This window comes from Schistocerca gregaria, chromosome X, assembly GCF_023897955.1.
Source record: "Schistocerca gregaria isolate iqSchGreg1 chromosome X, iqSchGreg1.2, whole genome shotgun sequence".
Taxonomy (NCBI): domain Eukaryota; kingdom Metazoa; phylum Arthropoda; class Insecta; order Orthoptera; family Acrididae; genus Schistocerca; species Schistocerca gregaria.
In genome coordinates, this window is record NC_064931.1 from 346137417 (window position 1) to 346160686 (window position 23270).

The window sequence follows — 23270 nt, forward strand, 5'->3', positions numbered from 1 at the left end:
TGTTTAACACATTAAAAAACAAAATGCTATAATAAATTTTTGACCAGTGCGAAATGGTGGTTCATATAGACCAAAACTAGTAGCTAATTTTCATACAGTTTATACAGCAGCTGATAGTGTACATAAATACATCTTTCATTAAATGCTTTTTATAGCTGAAACCTATCTGATTTTCATAAACTCGATTATGTTTTCACATGGTTTCTGTTCAAAAATTGCATAGCCAAGGAAAGCATGTGTTTGGAAGGACAACAGTGCATTTTAGTCATTGAGGTGCAATATTCCCAAGGAATCTTTGTTGCTTATTCTTCTATGATCTTTGTCTGGGGAGGAAAGTAATAAGGGTTGTAGAAGGTCACATGGTAAATATCTATTTATGTCTAAAGTACAATAGGGCATATTATTGCCCTCATTGTCAAGTACATACTTCCCTCAAAGAAACTATAACAGAAGGGTATTCCATTTACTTACAGAAAAGAACTACCATACTGATAATTTATTTATTTTGTATCTGAATCCACAATATAGCAAGATGGAATGATACAAAAAAAAACATAATTACAAAAAATATCACAAGAAAATTAAGAAGGGAAAAAAAGACAAGGACGGCAACACTTATTTTCAGATCTCAAACAGTAAATTTTCATCCATTTGTTAGACACATCAAGATTACAGGTACTGTGACAGTCTGATATCATCAGTGCACAAACTGTTCATCTATGTAGGAATCTTTACAATCAATGTTTCATTAATCATGAGCAAAAGTCATCATTTTACTATGCACAGATCCAGCTATTTATAAACTTACTTTTAAAATTAGTCTACTTTATTACAGCACATATTGGTTACAACATTCTCTCATCACACACAGTCTTTGTTCACATAGCATTTTACATTTGATTCTATTTGTCTTTTGTTCAGAAAATAATAAGTAGTAGCTTATTACTGTCATACTAAAAGCAGCTACTTTAAAGAAATAATGTCTGAAGAAATAAAGTTGGATTCTGCAGGATTCCTGATATGCTGGTCGGTTTTTCTTCAGCTTAATGTGTGTGAAAGTGGGGAGGGGGAGGGGGGGGGGGGGGCAGCATGTGCATGTAGTAATAACATGGATGTGAGTGGCTGTGCATTCCTACACATGTCTATGCACATTCATTTTCATCAGAATATGAACCAGAGTAGGTACCCTGGTAAGTCCCTGTTAATCAAAGAAAGATGATCTCTCACACTGCTTTATCATGGCACATAATAGTATCAATTCTGTTTCTCATTCAGACCAGCAGTACAGTATATTAATGCAACAAGTTTACAGAAACATAAAATAAGCAAAAAAGAACATAAATGTCTGAAAGAAGTAAAATAAATTATAATGGCAAGAGATTCTTCATTGCAAGTTGTGCACCAAATACGGGATGAAAAAACTTATTAAAATATTTTGTAAAAATAATAAAAAGATATTAACAAGGAAATGGCAAGAGTACGAGATTCTTAAATACAAGTTGTGCATCAAATATGACAAAATATATTCTAAAAAATAGACAGTAAAAATCTCCAGTCAGGAAAATAATATTAGTATTCCAGTGTGACACATTTCACTTTCAAGTATTCATTAAGGGCCTCCTCACCTGAAACAGAAACAAATGAAAAATCAGTCTCTAATTATTGAGAAAGAAATCCTTTCAAATTGTGTCCCTTCTTATGGTCATATAATCTGCTAACATATAACTGCCGATTTAAAAACAAATGGTTATATGTAAAATTTAACCAAGTACTCCAATGGTGTAAAAAAAACATGCACAACCTTTTCTTATAAATCAATTTCTTGTTTGATTTTAAAGAGAAAACAGTCCAATGACAATTTATTGTTAATTTCTAATGAGGAGAAAACAATTATTGCCACGCCTGTTCTGCAAAAGGTAATGGAGGGAAACAACTGAGAACTGTTACTGCAACTCTTGCATCTGTAAAGAAGACTATCCTTGCTGTCTATGAAAATTTTCACACTTGGAATTCCATGAAAGATTTTTCATAAAATCCTATGATATTCTGATCCTATAAAAATGCAATGGATGGACTGGAACATTACAACAAGTCTAGCGTTTAAATAGTTGTTGATGTTATAGGGTTGAAACTTTTTGAATAAGAAGGAGAGTTACTTTATTTGTAAAGGTTTGTCTTGATCTCTTGTATGATCAAGATGGATCTTTACAAATAAAGAGCCACAATATTATTGCGAATTCATTTACAGACTTTACGTCTTCATAAGAAGAAGAGGGCGCGTGGAACAAAAAGATAAAATATCAAATTCTGGATTTAAAAATGCATTCCCCTGAAGAGATCCTAGTATCACACCAAGTGTCACTGCCACATATACTTTGTATTAGCTGATAATGAAAAAAAATGCCCAGCATTGAAAACCAAGTGAAGCATCAAGCACAAATGACAGACAAGATTACTATATAATGGATGATAAATGTTAAAGAGAAATGAAAATCATACAAGGTGTGACTGAAGACACCATAATAAGGCCACCAATGTTCTCAAAATACACAGACGATTTGTCAGATGTGGACAGCACCACTTGCAGAATAATTTCAACAGTTCCTCGACCAAACTCAACAGAAATGTGCAAATTGTATCCACATTGCATTCCTATTCTTGGGACTTAAAACACTAACATATTTTTACTGGAGAGTTCATTACTATATGCAAATTCTTCAAATGCATTTAGTTTCTTCCATTTCTTTCTACTACATATCTAGTACTACATTTGCTCAACTAAAGCTTCTGTTGACAACACAGGAAATCCCAGCTTACTTTATACTAGTAAGTTCATTGTTTAAGTGGCTGTTACACAGTTGTTGCTACAGACTACTACATCAATTAATTACAAAATGCACACACTCAAGTACACACAAAAATTAAGAAGTACGAGGATGGCAGATCAGGGTTCAATAACCCATTAATGACAAGGTAATTAGAGACTGAATACAGGCTAGGATTGGACAGTGACATGGGAAGAAATCAGCAGTGTCATTTTCGAAGGAAAAACTCTGGGCGACACCTTAATGATTTGGGGGAAATCACAGAAAACTTAAATCTGGATGCCCAGAGATGGGTTCAAACATTACTGCTCCTGAATGTGAGTCCTGTCTGTTAAGAACTATTCAATCTCTCTTTGTATCCAAAAAGGAAACTGGACATATACACAATGACATTAAAGAAGCTTAAGGCATGACTGTAAATTGTAAGAGCTAATTCAGTTGTTTAGATATGAACCCAATGAAACTTTAAGAGAAATATAACAAATGTTATGCATAACGAAGAGGAATTAATTTGATATGACAACAAAAGTAATTTACAAGAAAATTTACAACTGATAAAGGAACTGGATAAAAGCACAGAAGAAGAAAATATGCATGTCACATAACAGCATATGAAAATGAGAACTGGGGGGGGGGGGGGGGGGGGGGGAGAAAAATCAGTGTGTTGCCCAATCCTTGGTGAAGAATAAATCTATGAAGCACTGTCAAGAAGAGGAAAGTATGGAAGAAGTGTATCAAGAAAGTATGAATATATGAAAAAATTTACACAAAACAAAGAGAGGAAGAAACTGAGATGGAAGGAGTTTGATAAAATGGGAAAGCACTAAGATTACAATGACTCATAGTAAGATTACCAACAAGGCCACAGGAACATGTTATGCATGTATCACATAAGGTGCTGAGAGCTACAGTGCCGAGAGCTCTATGAATAGAAAACTAACTGAGGAAGAGATCATAAGTGTATCACTGAAATATGAGAGATGCTTACAACAAGCATGATACAGTGGCTCAATGATAAATTACATATAACATCAAAAAAGTATAAAGAGAAAATAAAAAACTAAAAAAATATAAATAACAGCATCTGACACCAAAATAGAGCAGCTGTTGAGACACTGGACTCACATCTGGGAAAACAATGGCTGAGATTCCTATTCAACTGCACCACATTATCAATTGATAACCAAAACAGTTAAACAAAGTATCTTAAAAAATAAGTGAATGGCTCAAAGACTTATTGGCTAATAGAACGTAGTATATTTTACTTCACAGTTAATATTCAACACAAGCAAAAGTAATACCAGTAGTGTCTCCAAGTAAGTATAATAGAATTGATTCTGTTCTCAATAAACATAAATGATTTATCACATGGAACCAGAAGCCTCTCAGATTGATCATTGATAATACTGTGAAACATGCCACCCCCTCACATAAAAATTACTCCTGTACCACCACCAGCACATTGCTCTTGTCAATTGTTCATATGGTTGCACCAACTACTATTTTCCCTATGGACTAACATGTGACTGATTGATGAGCACATTCCTCAGTTTTCTCATAGTTCAATTTTGATGCAGTTGAATCCAAAATATGTGGGCTTCTCTCTATGCTGGCACGAGTGGGACATACACATTGCGTGATGTCTGGCATTCATATACTGCTCTGAGCCACTGATACACAATTTGACAAAAAACCTCAAAGCCTACAGCATCTGTAAACACCACAAAATGTGTTACTGAAACCATTATGTCATTTATGGGTTATAAATTTGAGCAGCCTTCTGATAAGGACACAAAGTTGACGACGAGTTGTCAATTTGGTTAAGAACTCATCCAGCTACAGACTTTCATGTAGAATTCACTTTAATGATTTTGAGTCAATTGCCAGTCACTTTTCTACATTTATAGGGAAAAAATCATTCATTCAAGCTAGAGCAAAAAGTGGATAATAGGCAAGTATTCAGGGCAGTTTGAGAGTGTTTCTCAACACAAGTGACATATTTATTTGGCAGTTCCCTCCCCGCCCTCCTCCCCCCCCCCCTCTCTCTCCTACCTCAGGTATTAGGTACCTTTCTTAGGCATTTGCTCGTTTTATTACTGTTGTAAGCGTTATTGTCTATTACCTCTCCTTCTCCCCTCCCCCCCCCTCCCCCCCCCCCTCCCCCCCCTCCCCACTCATAGCTGAAAGGCATCATTCACACCCTTCATACAGTGGAACTGGGTTCATTTACTAGTGACGGTACCAGTTTGAATTGACACACCCATTGCTGAAGTGGCAGACAGACAAAAAACAATATACACCATGCTGTGAGCCACATGAGATTCATTATTTAACTAAAAACATTGTAATAAACATGTTGTTGTGATATTTATATACAGGGTAGATCATAATCAATAATGAAACTGACAAGTGAAAAAACACAACAGCAGAAGGAAATTGTTGTTGTTGTGGTCTTCAGTCCTGAGACTGGTTTGATGCAGCTCTCCATGCTACTCTATCCTGTGCAAGCTTCTTCATCTCCCAGTACCTACTGCAACCTACATCCTTCTGAATCTGCTTAGTGTACTCATCTCTCGGTCTCCCTCTACGATTTTTACCCTCCACACTGCCCTCTAATGCTAAATTTGTGATCCCTTGATGCCTCAAAACATGTCCTACCAACCGATCCCTTCTTCTAGTCAAGTTGTGCCACAAACTTCTCTTCTCCCCAATCCTATTCAATACCTCCTCATTAGTTACGTGATCTATCCACCTTATCTTCAGTATTCTTCTGTAGCACCACATTTCGAAAGCTTCTATTCTCTTCTTGTCCAAACTAGTTATCGTCCATGTTTCACTTCCATACATGGCTACACTCCAAACAAATATTTTCAGAAATGACTTCCTGACACTTAAATCTATATTCGATGTTAACAAATTTCTCTTCTTCAGAAACGCTTTCCTTGCCATTGCCAGTCTACATTTTATATCCTCTCTACTTCGACCATCATCAGTTATTTTGCTCCCTAAATAGCAAAACTCCTTTACTACTGTAAGTGTCTCATTTCCTAATCTAATTCCCTCAGCATCACCCGATTTAATTCGACTACATTCCATTATCCTCGTTTTGCTTTTGTTGATGTTCATCTTATATCCTCCTTTCAAGACACTGTCCATTCCGTTCAACTGCTCTTCCAAGTCCTTTGCCGTCTCTGACAGAATTACAATGTCATCGGCGAACCTCAAAGTTTTTACTTCGTCTCCATGAATTTTAATACCTACTCCAAATTTTTCTTTTGTTTCCTTTACTGCTTGCTCAATATACAGATTGAATAACATCGGGGAGAGGCTACAACCCTGTCTCACTCCTTTCCCAACCACTGCTTCCCTTTCATGCCCCTCGACTCTTATGACTGCCATCTGGTTTCTGTACAAATTGTAAATAGCCTTTCGCTCCCTGTATTTTACCCCTGCCACCTTTAGAATTTGAAAAAGAGTATTCCAGTCAACATTGTCAAAAGCTTTCTCTAAGTCTACAAATGCTAGAAACGTAGGTTTACCTTTTCTTAATCTTTCTTCTAAGATAAGTCGTAAGGTCAGTATTGCCTCACGTGTTCCAACATTTCGACGGAATCCAAACTGATCCTCCCCGAGGTCCGCATCTACCAGTTTTTCCATTCGTCTGTAAAGAATTCGCGTTAGTATTTTGCAGCTGTGACTTATTAAACTGATAGTTCGGTAATTTTCACATCTGTCAGCACCTGCTTTCTTTGGGATTGGAATTATTATATTCTTCTTGAAGTCTGAGGGTATTTCGCCTGTCTCATACATCTTGCTCACCAGCTGGTAGAGTTTTGTCATGACTGGCTCTCCCAAGGCCGTCAGTAGTTCTAATGGAATGTTGTCTACTCCAGGGGCCTTGTTCCGACTCAGGTCTTTCAGTGCTCTGTCAAACTCTTCACGCAATATCGTATCACCCATTTCGTCTTCATCTACATCCTCTTCCATTTCCATAATATTGTCCTCAAGTACATCACCCTTATATAAACCTTCTATATACTCCTTCCACCTTTCTGCCTTCCCTTCTTTGCTTAGAACTGGGTTGCCATCTGAGCTCTTGATATTCATACACGTGGTTCTCTTCTCTCCAAAGGTCTCTTTAACTTTCCTGTAGGCAGTATCTATCTTACCCCTAGTGAGATAAGCCTCTACATCCTTACATTTATCCTCTAGCCATCCCTGTTTAGCCATTTTGCACTTCCTCTCGATCTCATTTTTGAGACGTTTGTATTCCTTTTTGCCTGCTTCATTTACCGCATTTTTATATTTTCTCCTTTCATCAATTAAATTCAATATTTCTTCTGTTACCCAAGGATTTCTAGCAGCCCTCGTCTTTTTTACCTACTTTATCCTCTGCTGCCTTCACTACTTCATCCCTCAGAGCTACCCATTCTTCTTCTACTGTATTTCTTTCCCCTATTCCTGTCAATTGTTCCCTTATGCTCTCCCTGAAACTCTGTACAACCTCTGGTTCTTTCAGTTTATCCAGGTCCCATCTCCTTAATTTCCCACATTTTTGCAGTTTCTTCAGTTTTAATCTACAGGTCATAACCAATAGATTGTGGTCAGAGTCCACATCTGCCCCTGGAAATGTCTTACAACTTAAAACCTGGTTCCTAAATCTCTGTCTTACCATTATATAATCTATCTGATACCTTTTAGTATCTCCAGGGTTCTTCCACGTATACAACCTTCTTTCATGATTCTTAAACCAAGTGTTACCTATGACTAAGTTGTGCTCTGTACAAAATTCTACTAGGCGGCTTTCCTCTTTCATTTCTTAGCCCCAATCCATATTCACCTACTATGTTTCCTTCTCTCCCTTTTCCTACACTCGAATTCCAGTCACCCATTACTATTAAATTTTCGTCTCCCTTATGTTCCACTAAATATAGGTCCACAAATGAGCCACTTGTGAGCCAGTTTTGAAGGTGTGGTTATGAGCTGCCATTCAGTTCACTACGAAATACTGTCCTGGTGCTATACATTTACATGAAATATAAACTTTTCATGTTATATACCCATATAATTAGGCTCAAATCTCACCCATGACCCAGCATACCTTGCACAATGTTGGGGAGACTAGTAAAAGCATGATGGGACACAGGCGTATTTTGCTGCTCACGTAAGATGACTTGTAACACACCAGTACTGCATAAGATGCAGGCCGTGTACCTTGGACACAAAGGTCACCTGCCCTCAGTACTCTGGACTTTTCTGTTTGAGGTCATCTCAAAAGTGAAGTGTTCAGTAATGTCATCAACATGGTTGAAAATCTGGAGCAGTGAAAAGTAAAGTCGCAATTTATGAGATGATCCGAGAGTGTTTGAAAGAATTTGTAACTCACTGCAATATTACCTCCAAATGTAAAGGTGACAAGTGCAAGACCTTCATTAACAGACACAAGTGTACAGTAAATTGTAACAAGTACGTAGCATTGTATTTCCTGTTACGGTGGGTGCTGGATGAAAATTTGAACCTAATTAGATGTGCACTTGATCAAAAAGTTTACATTTCGGATACATTTAGAGTAACCATGATAATAATTCATACTGAAGTCAGAGATGACTACAACAGCACATTAGCAATTATTTCGCAAACAGCTCATCTGGAAACCCATGTTTACTGCAATTTTTTTGCCTCCCATGTCAAGTACTTTCAACAATTTCAGTTTTCATTACTAATTATGATTCACTCCATATACAAACATTTCATTAACATACCAAGTGACCACTTGTGTCACTTGGACCTTAAATTTGCCCTGCAAGTGCTTTATAGTCATCACACTGTCATATTGTCTCTAAAAGTATTCATTTGTTTATGTATTCACATTTTCTATTATATCATGACAAGCAGATTTCTGGTGTTTTACTGAGAATTAGCCCTAAAACACAGATATGAAAAAGTGTTTCACTGAGCAGCATTCTTGCTAAGAATCACAACTGAACAGTTTTTATGCTGTAGTTAAATATGTTGCATTTTCACTTTACCTAGTGGTAAAATCAATGAATGATTATACCATTTACAGTACAATAAAAGTGTTAATGACCTGAACAACCTTATCTGGTTATTTTCCAAAACAGTCATATGTTGAATGCTTGGTTCTACACACTTTTATATACAACATTGTGAAGTTATATTATTGTATTGGAGGAAATGTACTGTGTAAATTTGCTGAAAGATTTTCAATGACTGTAATCCAAGATATTTGGAAGCTAAATAATATGTACCCAAGTCTTTTCCAAATCCAGATTGTTTGAAACCTCCAAATGGAGCTGCCACATCAGTCTTATTGTAGGTATTTATGAAAACTGTCCCTGCATCTATTTTCTCTGCTATGTACAGTGCACGATTAATGTCTCTTGTAAATACTCCAGATGCGAGTCCGAATTCTGTGTTGTTTGCTCGGTTGATTACTGCGTCAATATCTCTGAAAAAAATCAAAACAAATATTCTGAAATTGAAGTAAAATGCAACTAGATGGCAAATTTTGCATCTTGCTCAAGAAAAACATAATGGTGAAAAAGTGAGTGTATTCACTAGCCTGTGGAACAATGAATAGAGCCAACTCGTCAGTCATTCATGTTGATGTATGAACACGATGAATGTAGGTCGTATCAATGTGTTGGCTGTCAAATACACCTTACAGTTTGTAAATATTTATTCACTGTGCACAATGTCAGTCGTATTATGTATCTTTAATAAGACCAAATATACATTATTTTGATGACAAAATATCATTTAGGCATGTGAGACTTTTCTGACATTTCAAATTGCATCTGAGAATAGTTATAAAGCCAAAATCATGATTATGTGAAGTAAATAAATAGTAATTTACAGTCAAATGGCGGAAATTTCTTTCAAAAACTTCTACTCAAGTAGGTTTCCCCATGAAGGAAAAATTTTATTTCATGTTTCATTTTAACTTAATTACTTATCATTGCTTGACTTAGGAATAGCACAGACACTTTTCACTGCATAATAGAGGGTACTTTTGATCCAATTAAATTAGATACACTTTTTGTTCCACAGACAGGAGACTACAAATACATATTTATAACAACCAAAACAACATAAATTTGTGACCCTTCCACTTATACTAAGTGAAATGGTCCTCATGGATGTGAAATAAGTCAAAAAAATCTTAAGCATATTTTCATTTAGATAATAATAGTCACGTAACAAAACATGTAAATGTACAATACACTGAGGTTAATATGAGAATCCTTGGGTTATTGTAACCACACATCGACAGACAGAAAACAGTTCACAATATTTCTTTTTGTTGATCACACTACTGCAATGAAAATGTGCTGAAGTTGGCTTTTACATGACATTCACATTATCTGATATTGCTAAGTAGTAAGTAGTAAGTAATTTGCAAGTGGAGTGGAAGACATTGAACGTGATCCTTTAAGCTCCTATCACACTGAAAATATTTATAACTGCTGGCAAGTTACTGAAAATGTGTGTTCCTGAATAATGAACACCTTTCTGGGCCACAGCAAGCAACTTTATTTCTTTGTGTGAAGATTACTCTTATTTTTAGTACTGTTTAAATGAAGTGAGCTGTCAGTTTTGAAAACAAATATATTATTGACGACAAATTTTATCACTGGATAAATATGTTAGGAAACAATAGGTGGTAATCCCCATCTCCCTGAACACACCTCTGCAGGAAACAAGAAATAATTCACGTTAAATGGTTTCAAAATCAGAGAACTTAAGCTTTGCTTGCTGAGTGAAAAAAAAAGAGGGATCCTGTATGACATTATGGAATGATATTTTTCTCCCAATTAAATTTATTAGACTTATTAATGCCCATGAAAATTTCACTAGCTGATCTTTCTAAAACTATACTTGATTTGCTATTTATTGTACTTGCCGCCTCCTGCAATCTGTGGTAGACTTTTTGTTAATTTTAGAATTTCCACATATTTCCAGTGTTCTCTCTGATTCTACTCAAGCATGGATTTGGCATTACTGAATGCAATGGGACCACTGTGGCTTTAGTAAACACTACATTGTTGGGTTTTCATATTGTCACGGCAGCAGTTTCGGCGTATCCAGTGAACGTGATTCTTTATAGGAAACTATCAAAATGGAGTACCCCTTCTTCACTCTGTTGCTTACTTGTAAAGACATTAATGAGCTCTAGAACAGGACAGTTCCAACACCCATCACAGTAAAAACATGGCTGCAGTATACCCACCTGACATCTGCCCCAATTCCCACAATAACAGCCCCTTTGCCTCCTGCATGTCATAAGCTCAACACTAGGTTTGTATTTGACCCATGAAGGTTTGCTGAGACTATTCAGTTCTACACAGTAGAGTGATTTTTGAGAAACACAGTCATTCTGTAGCGTAGGTTTATTTACCTCACCTCATCTTTGGGCCTAAACTCAGAAGACATGCCAATTTTGGCACTGTAAGAGATGAAAAAATGGTGAAGTATCAATGTCAATAAGATGTTTGGGCTTTCGTGAACTATCCTCTTCTTGAAACATATGAAGCAAAATTCATTGCAACATCCAGCCATAGAGTTAGAAGTTCTGTAGCCCAGCTGTCATGACTAAACAATAACATGCCAAGACATGGGGAAGATGACCATTTTCATTCAGTCCTCAGCTGTTTAGAGTTGATTCAACTGACCCACATTAAAAATGTAAAACGGTGTATTTTGGATATACCAATGAAATATGCTTACCTTTATGATGTAACAGTAGTCTACCTTAAAAAAAGAAGAGACTTGATAATTATCAAATGTTTAAGATACAGTGAGTGAGTTTTGTGTATTTTCTGTCAAATTTATTTCTTTGGCCCAAACATACACTCAAACTCAGCTAATCAGCTATAAGAAAAATGGAAATTTGAGAATCTTATCCCTCTTGGAAAAATTTCTGAGGACACCCACGCTTCCTAGATCCTCTCCACTCCCCAAGAGCATTAATGGACGATGCAAAGGAGTAATTCCCCTTCAACGGATCCTCCATTCCAACAAACCCCTGGCTTTAATATCCACTACCATCCACTACCACTTTCTTGTACTTGTCTCTCACTTTTAAGGGTTTTTACACCTGTGCAACTTGCAGCTAGTCACCATGCAACTGTAGCTTATGCAACATGCAAGTAAAGGCACATGTGTAGGTGCATGCTTCTTCCTCAACATGTGCATGCGAGTGAATCCATTTACACCTCTGTTAACACTGTGTGCTTCTACTTCCATGTGGGGCAAGCTGCAGCTGCAAGGCGATGAACCACAAGGCACACAGTTGTAAACACACCTTTAGCTTTCTCAGACCATATCATTCACCTGCTGCACCATACGAGACTTATACTTCATTCCTTTACTTTCCTTTCCTTCTTTCCTTTTTCCTTTCCTTATCCTTCAGCTTAATACTCAGTGTCACTCAGTTTTATTTGCAGATGACATATTTGTAATAATTTAAACTAACTCTCCCAATCAAATTCCTCAATCCATCATCAATACCTTAGAAAAATTAGATATATGGTTTAATTTAAATGGATCAAACCAAATTCTTCAAATGATCATCAATACCTTAGAAAAATTAGATACCTGGTTTAATTTAAGTAAATTAAAATTAAACACAGAAAAACTCAGTTAATGGAACTTAAAACAAGCAAAGTTAAATGATATTCAAATTCATTGTGAAAATCAGAATTTGTAGGAAGTGAAATTCCTTGGCATCCAGTTAGACAAAAATTTATTGCAGTATATACTTTGCAAATAAATTAAATAGTCTAGCATTTGCAATAATGATACTATTACAATGCTATCAGTATGGACATAATGAAAGTAGTATATCACAGCTACTTTTTATCAATAATATAGTATGGAATTATATTTTGGAGTAGCTCAAACCATATGTCTCTTATTATTAAAGCTTCAAAAAACTATAATTGGAAATATGTACAATGTAAAGCAAAGAAAATCATGTTGCTCAGTACTAAAAGATCTAAGTACATCAAATGTTCCTTCACTGCACATCTATGAACTGATTACCTTCGTACATAGTAACCCTCATTATTTGCCACAAATCAATTTCAACATTATTACAGCACCAGAAATCAAGATAATTTTATGCTGCTCACCCACTATTTAAAACTTTATGCTCAAACTCCACAGTATGTTGGTATGAAAATTTACAAGGTGAAAGGAAAGAATTTTTCACTATTAATTTATAAACATTGCAAAGGTGCAGAAATGTTACCATTCAATTGAAGGGTTCATGGAGGATGACCTGAAAATTTGAGCTTGAGAGAACACATACTAGGATGTTATATTTTGTTATTTTTTAAAAATCTATGTGTTGCGTATCAATTATGTATTCAGTACAGTATATTAAATTATTTATATTTTAAGGAAAACTGTAAACAAGCAATTGTGTTTTGATGTTTTGATGACTCTCCTGTACACCACGTCAATGACTTGAAATTGTATGTTATGAGACAATAAACTTCTATCTGTTTCTCCTATTCTTGATCCTCATCTTTTTTCAAAAAATAACGTTACAACATACACAAAGTTTAGAAAACAGAACACCTAGAACAACTGGAGATAGTGTGTTCATATTAAGACATGTACATTAGCATGTTCTGCAGAAATGATTAGCACGAGGTCAACATTGACATTGTGGCGCAACACCACCTACCAGTAAAATGTGCCTGTGGCTCTTGTTGGCACTATGAAATGAAAGTAACGGACCAGCCTGACTTGATCAGATGTGCAGAATGCTCCGCAGATGTAGGCGCAAACCATATTGTCAAATTAGCGAGTTTAAAAGAGGGCACATTATTGGCATGAGAGAATGTGATGCATCCATCCAGGAAACTGCTTCATGGAAGGCCATAGAACACAACGAGATGGGTTAGGTCACACCACCCAGACAATCCCCTGCAAAGATCGATACCTCATCCGAATGGTATTGAAGGACAGATATGTGACCACCTCAGCTCTGGCGCAACAGTGGAACAGAGTAACACATTACATACTACCAGGGGTGACAGTCCATCACCATTTATTACGGCATGGATTACGTACGCGACATCCACTTCTCCGCATAGCTTTGACGAATATGCAGAAACATGGAACACAGCAATTGTATATGGAACTACATCACAGGGGACAGGAATGGCATCATATAGTGTTTTTTGGGTGAATTTAGGTCCTGTTTGTTTGAAAATGATGGCCGCATTGTGGTTCGTACAGACTGGGGGAGCAGCATCATACTGACTGCATTCGCATAAGGCATAGAGCACCAACTCAAGGCCTTGTGATGTGGGGTGCTATTGGATACAACCGCAAATGGCAGGTGGTGCATGTCCAGGGCACTGTGACCAGAGTGACCAATGTGAATGGCATCCCGTGACCCATATCCATATCCTTTCTGCACAACATCCCAGACGGCATTTCTCAGTAAGACAATGTATTAGCACATGTTTCTGCATGAACAAGCACCTTCTTGATGTCACACTATGTCAGCCTTTTGCACTGGCCTGCCAGATCATCAGACTTGTCACCAGTCAAAAATGTGTGGGGTATGGCAAAACGATGGGTGCAGTGCTGCGACCCAAAGCCAACTGCCACAGATGAAATTTGAAACCAGGTGAAAGCAGCATGGATGGTTATACCGCAGGACACCATTTGTGCTTATACATGTTGATGCCATCATGCACAGAATGAGTTATGTGGGCCCATGCTGGACCCTGTGCCCACTAGGCAATGGGACACATGCTGAACTGAGGTCACTGAAATGCTTATCATTTCTGCAGAGCATACTAATGTACATGTCCTGTGAATAAGAGCATCCTATCTAGTCATTCAAGGTGTTCTGCTTTTTCTAAATATGACTGTATGTTGGAGAGTTGGTAAAGCTCTACCTTTTCAAAGGTTGGAAACTGGAGCAAAAATCAAAATGTGAATTGTCTGTTGTGAAACAGGAGTAGTCTGTATCAATAGTCCATAAATATGAATACAATAATAACATATTTTTAGTCAGTGTGTGATTTATAATATTCAAATAAAGTGAATACTCGAGAGTCACACATAATTGTTGCCAACTCCCTTGATTCCTACACAGCATCATTAACCTCCTGCTTCACTGAAAACAGTTCTCTGCTCATATGCTCTTTCAATGTGGCAAAAAGAAACAGGTCACTTGGTGATAGCCTGAGACTATAGCCAGGTGGTTCAGAATATCCCAATGAAAGCCGTTAATGAATTCTGCCAATTTACCTGTAGTGTGGGCTGAGGTTCATCATGCAACAAACACACCATCTTCAACAGCTGTTCTAACCCCCACCCCACCCTTTTTTTGAACTGCCTGATAAAGCCTCTAGTGGGTCTCTCAGAACCTGTCAATATTTATGGACTGACGTGGAGTCAACAAGTCAAATATAAAAAAAAATTCTTATTAAATCCTACAGAATGTCACAACAATTTTTTTCCCGACAGAGATATAGTACGATACCACTGCATTAATTGCTTTTTAAACTATGGCATGAACTGGGTCATATAGATTCCATACAATGTCACAGGAGATTACAGGAATTCTTCATCCCTCACAAACAACTCTGAGTCAACTCTACTCATTTTATATGTGTGGTGTTTGTTCTGTCAGAAATTTAACAGAGTGGCTGTAAAAGTCAATATTTTTGAGGGAAGTACCAACGTCAGCCACAACTGGGCATTGCAACTGCAGCTGACATCAGTACCTCCTCAGAATGTTAATTTTTATTCTTTAATGTGTATGCACAATAGGGGCCATACTCCTTGTGGGAATACAGGAAATTCTGTGAGCAAATGAGGCAAATGGACAGGGATGCTACTTCATAGTGTGCAACAAATTGAAAATTTGGGTAAGCTGATAAGTGTGCTCAGATAGCCAAAGCAGTTAAAGTGACCATTTGCACAAAGCAGAAAATCCACGTTTGAATCCCTGTTTGACACAAATTTTCAACTTTCACCATTGAATTGCACTGCACAATGAAAAACGGGATAATGATGATGCACCACAAGTGAGTTATGCAAATTGGTCACAAACTGGCACTCATATAGGTATCAGGCACAACTGAAAACTTTGGCAGCTGGCAGATGCATGTGTGATGATGCAGAGAAATTTCACAGCACAGCTGGAAAGGATAAAAAACAGGGGACATGTTGACACCAGGACATAAACTCTTTGCAAATTTCATTCAGTATAATCAGTTGGAGAGTAACTACACCTTGCAGAAAGGTGTATGTACAATATACACAGATGTCAGTATTTGAGAGAGATTGTATAGTTGCACTCAAAGAAGTTGGTTTGAGTAATCGGTGAATCGCTCGGCATTTGAATAAAAGCGATACCACTATTTGATGGTGTTGGCACGAAAGGGTGAAACATGACCAAACACTGTGTCAAGAAGGAGACAGCTGACCTAGGGAGACGACAGAATGAGATGACTGAGCAATCGTCAGATAGGCACTCAGAGCCCCAGATTCATCATCATCAATTCAACATGCAACTGGTGCTTCAGTGACCACATGGATCATTAATCATAGCACACACAAGGAGGAATGAGCTTACTGTGCCCCTTGCACTGACTATCATTGACCTCTGTACACCAGCAAGCCCATCTGCTGTGGTGTCAGGCACATTCAGCCTGAAATCTCATTGACTGGAGCAGAATTGTTTCCAATGATGAGTCCTACTTTGAACTGAGTCCCAATGACCAGCGAAGACATGTCTGGAGATGCACTGGACAGCAGTGGGATAAAAACCTGACTATTGCCCATCATACAGCCCAACAACGAGGAGTGATGGTCTGGGGCGCCATACCATTTCATAGCAGGGCCCCTTTGGTTGTCATACATGGCACCCTTACACCAATGTGGTACATCAACAATATTCTATGACTCATTTTGTTGCCCTTGCCTCATTTTGTTGTCCTTTACAGCAAGTCATCCTGGGCTTACATTTCAGCGCAATACTGCCCACACATTCATGTTGAGAGCTTCTACTGTTTGTCTTCGTGCTTGCCAAACCCTGTCTTGGCCAATAAGGTTGCCGGATCTCTCCCCAACTGAGAATATTTGGAGCATTGTCAGTAGGGTCCTCCAAGCAGCTCAGGATTTTGATGACGTAATAGAACAGAATTTGGGACAATATCCCTCAGGAAAACATCCAATAACTCTGTCAACCACTGCCATGCTGAATAATTGCTTGTGTAAGGGCCAGAGGTGGACCAACATGTCCGACTTGCTCAATTTGTGAATCTCTTCCTCTTGGATAAATCAACCAATTTTTCTGATAATTTGAGCATTTATTTGTCTGTACATGTACATCACATCTACCAATTTCCATCACATTCAGATTATACCTTCATGTTTTTTTTTCTTTCCTTAGAGTCTATTTCAGTGGCAAAATGCAGCTGACATCAGTACCTTACTCAATATATTAAATTAAATTTCTTTTGTGTTAAGTTATTAACATTTTCAACATCAAGTGAGTTCACAATTTTTGGAAATCTACTCAACCAATTATCAATTGGTAGTTTGAGCAATTTATGAATGTATTTCATATAAAAAGACAGCGGGTTTTGCAAAGCAACTATTTCAGAATGGTCCACAACTGATGGTTTTCAGCTTCTTTGTTCATCATGAAGTTTACCAAATAATCTTTAAATGCCAACACAACATCATCAATTTACCATGGAATATTATTTCATTCTAAAATGCTATTACTTCAGAGTAGATGCTGGCAGCCTTCTCACATTTCATGACAGCGAATGACAATGCACACTTTATACTTGACAAGATTCTGAATTGCCAGGTTCATGTTTAGAAACAACTATGGTACAGGCACTAAAGCTGTTGACTGAAAATGTTGGCTTGTATTCTGCTCTACATACTCCCCTTTACACAGGAATACCACCTTAGCTGTGACAAACACCTCTCAGAGCCACAGACATACTAAATGCTCACTTTATGAACATAACTGATATACTTTTAACATGTGTGACCTAGTGGCTCCCATCCCTACCCCTTTGTCTCCTTTGAGTAATGGAATATTCATACAATTACAGTTTGGGTTTCAAACGAGCCACTTTGTCGAGCCAGTTATTCATACGTTTATTGAACACATAATAAAATGTTTAAATGATAAAATGTCACGTGTTGGGACCTTCTGTGACTTATGTAAGACACTTGAGTTCATCAATCACAATATTCTATTAAAGAAGTTGCATTTTTATGGAATACATAGTTCAGCACATGCCTCACTTATTTCTTATTTTAGAAACACAATGCTGAAAGTTACAATACAGTGTTTGAATAATGCAAGGGGGGTGCCACATTATCTGCAGGGAGGAAAATTACAATGGGAATCAATCAAGATTCAATCTTGGTCCCACTATTCTCGCTTTACATTAGTAATCCGGTATTTTATGTTAATCAGGAGTCAAAATTAGTCCTGTTTGCAGATGGTACAAGCATTGTTGTGAAGCAGAGCAAAGAAGCATCAAGAGAGAATATAATAGATGATGTTTTTGTAAAAATTACTGACTGTTTTTGCATAAATAGGCTAGATTTAAGCTCTGAGAAAACATATCTCGTCCACTTTTTTACTCTCATCAACATCCCACCTCCTATTAACCTAGCACACCAACAAGAAATAATAAATGATTAGGTGTGCTTAGTGGCAGAAACTTTAAGGGGAAAACCTGATAATAGACCTGATAAAACATTCAGGTTCAGCTACTTTTGCCATGGGAATAATTTCCTACTTATGGGATACAGAAGTCAATAAGTTAACATAGTTCACATATTTTCATTCACATTCTAGGGTAGCTGTTCATTTAGGCAAAAAGTACACATTGCACAAAAGCAAGTAATTACAATTAAGTGTGGGGTTGATACACAGACATCTTGCAGGCATTTCTTTAAGCATCTGGGAATACTAACCACAGCCTCACAACACATTTAATCACTTATAAAATTTGTTATCAACAATCCATCTGAGTTTCAGAGTAACCGATATACTCCCAAGTACACCGCTAGAAGGAAAAATGATCCGCATTACTCTCTAATGAACCTATCTTTGGCACAGAAGTGGGTGGAACATGCAGGTATAAAACTCTTTGACTATCTGCTCTTGAAAAAAAAAAAAATACTTGACAGATAGAAAGAGTGGTTTCAGATTTATATTTAAGACATTTCTCCTTAACACATATTTTCTGTTGAAACTGGCATTAAAGAGAAAAAGCTATGATTTTTGTGTGTGTGTGTGTGTGTGTGTGTGTGTGTGTGTGTGTGTGTGTGTGTGTGTGTGTGTGTGTTTAATCATAAATGACTTAATACTTCTAGAAGGTTGAAGAACACCAACTAAGTGTTGCAAATATGAATAATCCAAGAGTGTTTCCATGATTGATTAGGATGTCCCACAAAGGCTTTCAGTACATTAATGGAAGTGTATGGGTGGAACATAAACAATTGTATGAAACAAAACAAACATCCAACATACAGAGAAAACACTGAGCAGTAGATATGGACATTAAACAAGTGCCAAACACAGAAGCTCAGCTTTCTTGAATATTTCATCATAGTGCACACAGTTATGAACATAAGTGTTCAAGTGCCTACCTATTACTCACCTATTCCTTGACAGGTTTCTCTCTCTCTCTCTCTCTCTCTCTCTCTCTCTCTCTCTCTCATTCCAAATTTTATCCTCCAATTTATTTATTTATGAAGCAAGCATTTGTTCCACTGAAATTCAATTTATATTGTCAACTCCATTCACTCTCTTCTCATGTTATTTTTGTACTTCATAGAATTCTGAGATTCACTCTCAACTACCGAGTGCCACAGTCCTCACCATGTCATAATACCAGCCCATATGGCAAAACAAAAAGTATTTCCATTACATGAAAGACGTATACCTAGTTTTATTGCTGATGGAGTTATAAAGGACAACAGAAAAATTTAGGATAATAAAAGAGATTTGCCAATAAGGAATTGTGCAGGAACATCTGTCAAGAATTCAAAATTTTTATCCTTCCAGGGTTATATATACATGAATGTGTGTGTTACCTTAAATCTATTGAGGGTTTTCAGCACTAAACAGCCAAGTATACAGTTTTGAATTTAATAGTAAGAATTATTTTTATAGAGAAGTACACAACAAGGCCTTATGTCACTAAAGTATTCTAAACTAAGTTTAAACTCAGTTCACAGGCTCTGACAGGCCCGTCAGTACTGACCAACCATCATGTCATCCTCTGCCAATGGCATCACTGGATGGGGTATGGAGGGGCATGGGGTAAGCACACCACTCTCCAGGTTGTTGTCAGTTTTCATGACCTGGAGCCACTATTACTCAGCCAAGTAGATCTCCAATTGGCATCCTGAAGCTCATACCAAGCAGAATTACCTGGCACTACTGGGAATTGAACCCCAGTCCTCTGAATGGCAGTCTGCCACACTGACCATTCAGCTACAGAGGCTTACACTTAAGTATACTACATACACCAAAAATAATTTGTAATGGATTGCCTACAGAAATCACAAATATAAAAAAAAACCATTATGCAAATGTTACGTATATTTAAGAAAGTCGAAACATTTGTTAATATCTAATCATTTTCATAGCACTGAGAAATACATAAATACAGCTCTGCTAGTTTGTTCAAGAATATGTGTGATGTGTTTCACTGTGTCTTTTATTTGAAGAATGTTTCTTCTGCTGCTTTTGTGTGTGTGTGTGTGTGTGTGTGTGTGTGTGTGTGTGTGTGTGTGTGTGTGTGTTCTAGCTTGAAAGACGATTCGTCTGAAAGCTAGCAAAGTTCTCAGTGTTGTTTGTCTGCCTTTTAGCAACTCCACACCTCTATTATTTGGCGAATTGTTATCTTCACTACTGAAGTATTTACATTCCAGCAGGATTTCCATACACGATATACAATTTTCATTGTTTTTGTACATAATTAAGACAAAAAAATTTCCCAGACTATATTCTCTAATTTTGTGTGTTGTACATAACTTTGAAGTTACTTGTAGAAAATGATAAAAGGATGAATTATTACTGCTACTACTACTACTACTACTACTACTACTATTTAGTAGTAGTGGTGGTGGTGGTGGTGGTTGTAGTAATAGTAATAGTAGTAGTAGTAGTAGTAGTAGTAGTGAGTAAATATCTGATGTCATACTATACACCGTTATGTTGCTGTACCAGTATTAGCTTTCAAGTAATTGTACAAGCATTCTAAAACACATGTAACACACATCACTCTTCATGTAACTGTGAAACACTGTTTTTGGTCTAAGATTAAATGTTTTATAGATGATGCTACAGAGGAAATATATGAACAGAGTATGCTTTAGTTAAATGGGACAACTTACCCACTAGCAAACTTTGATATAACCATAACAGGTCCAAAGGATTCTTCCTGAGCAATAAACATGTGGTCTTCCACATTGGTAAATACTGTTGGTTCAAAAAAGAGACCAGGACGATCAGCTCGCTTTCCTCCACACACAAGTGTTGCCCCCTCCTTCACACCACGTTCACAATATTCGATCAGTTTATCAAGATGGGCTTTGTGATTCTGTGGTCCATGTTGAGTACTTCTGTTTAAAGGATCTCCCATCACCTGAGAGTCAACACAAACTGTGATTATGATTTGTACAATAAAATACAAAAAAGGCTGCATATTTCACACACTGAAACCTCAAGAGAAGAGAGAGAAAAAAAAAAAACATTTTGAGTTTGCACTGTGGTTTTGAAAATAAAGGTATCTTATGCTTACCATTTTTTTGCACTCTGCAGCAACCCTTTCAACAAATTTGTCATGAATGGAAGCATCCACAAAGAGACGTCCTGCTGCTATACAGTTCTCACCCTTGTTGAAGAAAACACCACTCATTCCCTGAAAATAAGTTGAAGTAACTTAGTCTTTGCAACACATAAAAATCAAGTGAGACTAACCATTCATTTTCTTATAATTTTCTTTAGTACAGATGGAGTCACATATAATACAAACACATAACGTAATTTTTACCATTCTAACTGCTCTGTCAAGATCACAGTCATCAAATATAATGAGAGGGGATTTTCCTCCCAGCTCAAGAGATACTTTCTTCAAGTTAGAATCAGCACATGATTTCATTATAACTTGGCCAATTCCAGTACTGCCAGTGAAACCTAATTTCCTTACATCTGGATGGTTTGCTATGGCATTACCAGTTTCAGAACCTAGAAATGCGAAGAGAGATTACTGTAGCTGCATGTTTTAGAATAGTCTACATCATATTACCCTAATCACTAAACTTAATTTACACAATGCTCAAATCAGTCTCAGTCACCCCCCGCCTCTCTCTCTCTCTCTCTCTCTCTCTCTCTCTCTCTCTCTCTTCTTTCTCTCCCCCTCCCCCCCAACCAAAAAACACACACACACACACACACACACACACACACACACTGTATGAATATAACTGGCTGACCATGAAAAGGAAACTAAAAGAAAAAGCCAGTCACCCTGAAAATGCATCAAAATCTTCACAAAATGCTCCAAAGATGAGGCCAGGTTTTACACAAAATTTCAAGGTATGTTCTATAGTCATCTGCAGGGGAAGGTGAGAGATTAATCACAACTGGGTTTCTGCCTTAGCAACCACATGTTCCTGTTCTCTAATACCACAACTAAATATTTCACAGTCATATGATTTTTACTGTTTACTGTCAGATGATAATACACAGTGGGGTAGCACATCAGAGAATAGTACCTCCTATACTACAAGTTCCTAAACACCTCTGTGTGAGATGTAATTAGTCTAATCTTGTCTTTGCAATATCTATGAGAGCACTACACAGGCAGAGTTGATGTATATTCCTAGATTCCTCACTTAAAGATGGTTCATGAAACTTTCTAGGTAGGCTTCCACAGCACTTTGGTTCTTTCAACATCTCGACAGATTTATCTCATGGGTCAAACAAACTTAAACATGTGATCATTCATGCCACTCTTCTTTGTATGTGTTTTACCTCTTATAATTTATATTTGGTATGGGTCCCATACATGTGATCAATAGTCTTGGATGGGTTGCATGCATGTTTTGTAAGTTATGTCATTGTAGACACTTTGTGTTTTCCTAGAAACCTACCAAGTTCCTTGGGCGAACTCGAGGTAAGTTGATTTATGCTATAAATCTAAAGAACTCAATAATATGCATTTCTGTTAAGAATGGAATTTCATTCATGCTGATGGTGGACTGCTGTTCCATGGACTTGGTGATCATCAGACTGAACAATGTGAGGGAAATTGTATTGACCTCAGCTTACCTTCCTTATGAGGACAGTATTACTCCTTCCCGGGAAGTGAGGACACTGGCAGGCAACTGCTAACAGCA

General features: G+C 37.2%; 1 protein-coding gene across 1 annotated transcript in view; it reads right to left on the reverse strand.

Annotated features, from left to right (window-relative positions):
* Positions 1 to 481: 481 nt before the first annotated feature.
* LOC126298510 (cytosolic 10-formyltetrahydrofolate dehydrogenase) overlaps positions 482 to 23270 on the reverse strand; it is a 191098-nt gene continuing 168309 nt past the window's right edge. Inside the window, exons 12-16 of the mRNA XM_049989857.1 lie at positions 21923 to 22116; positions 21671 to 21790; positions 21264 to 21514; positions 9095 to 9294; positions 482 to 1625 (exon numbers count right to left, since the gene is read on the reverse strand). Of these exons, the coding sequence (XP_049845814.1) occupies positions 1570 to 1625; positions 9095 to 9294; positions 21264 to 21514; positions 21671 to 21790; positions 21923 to 22116 (821 nt within the window). The 3' untranslated portion in view covers positions 482 to 1569. The remainder of the gene's footprint in view (positions 1626 to 9094; positions 9295 to 21263; positions 21515 to 21670; positions 21791 to 21922; positions 22117 to 23270) is intronic.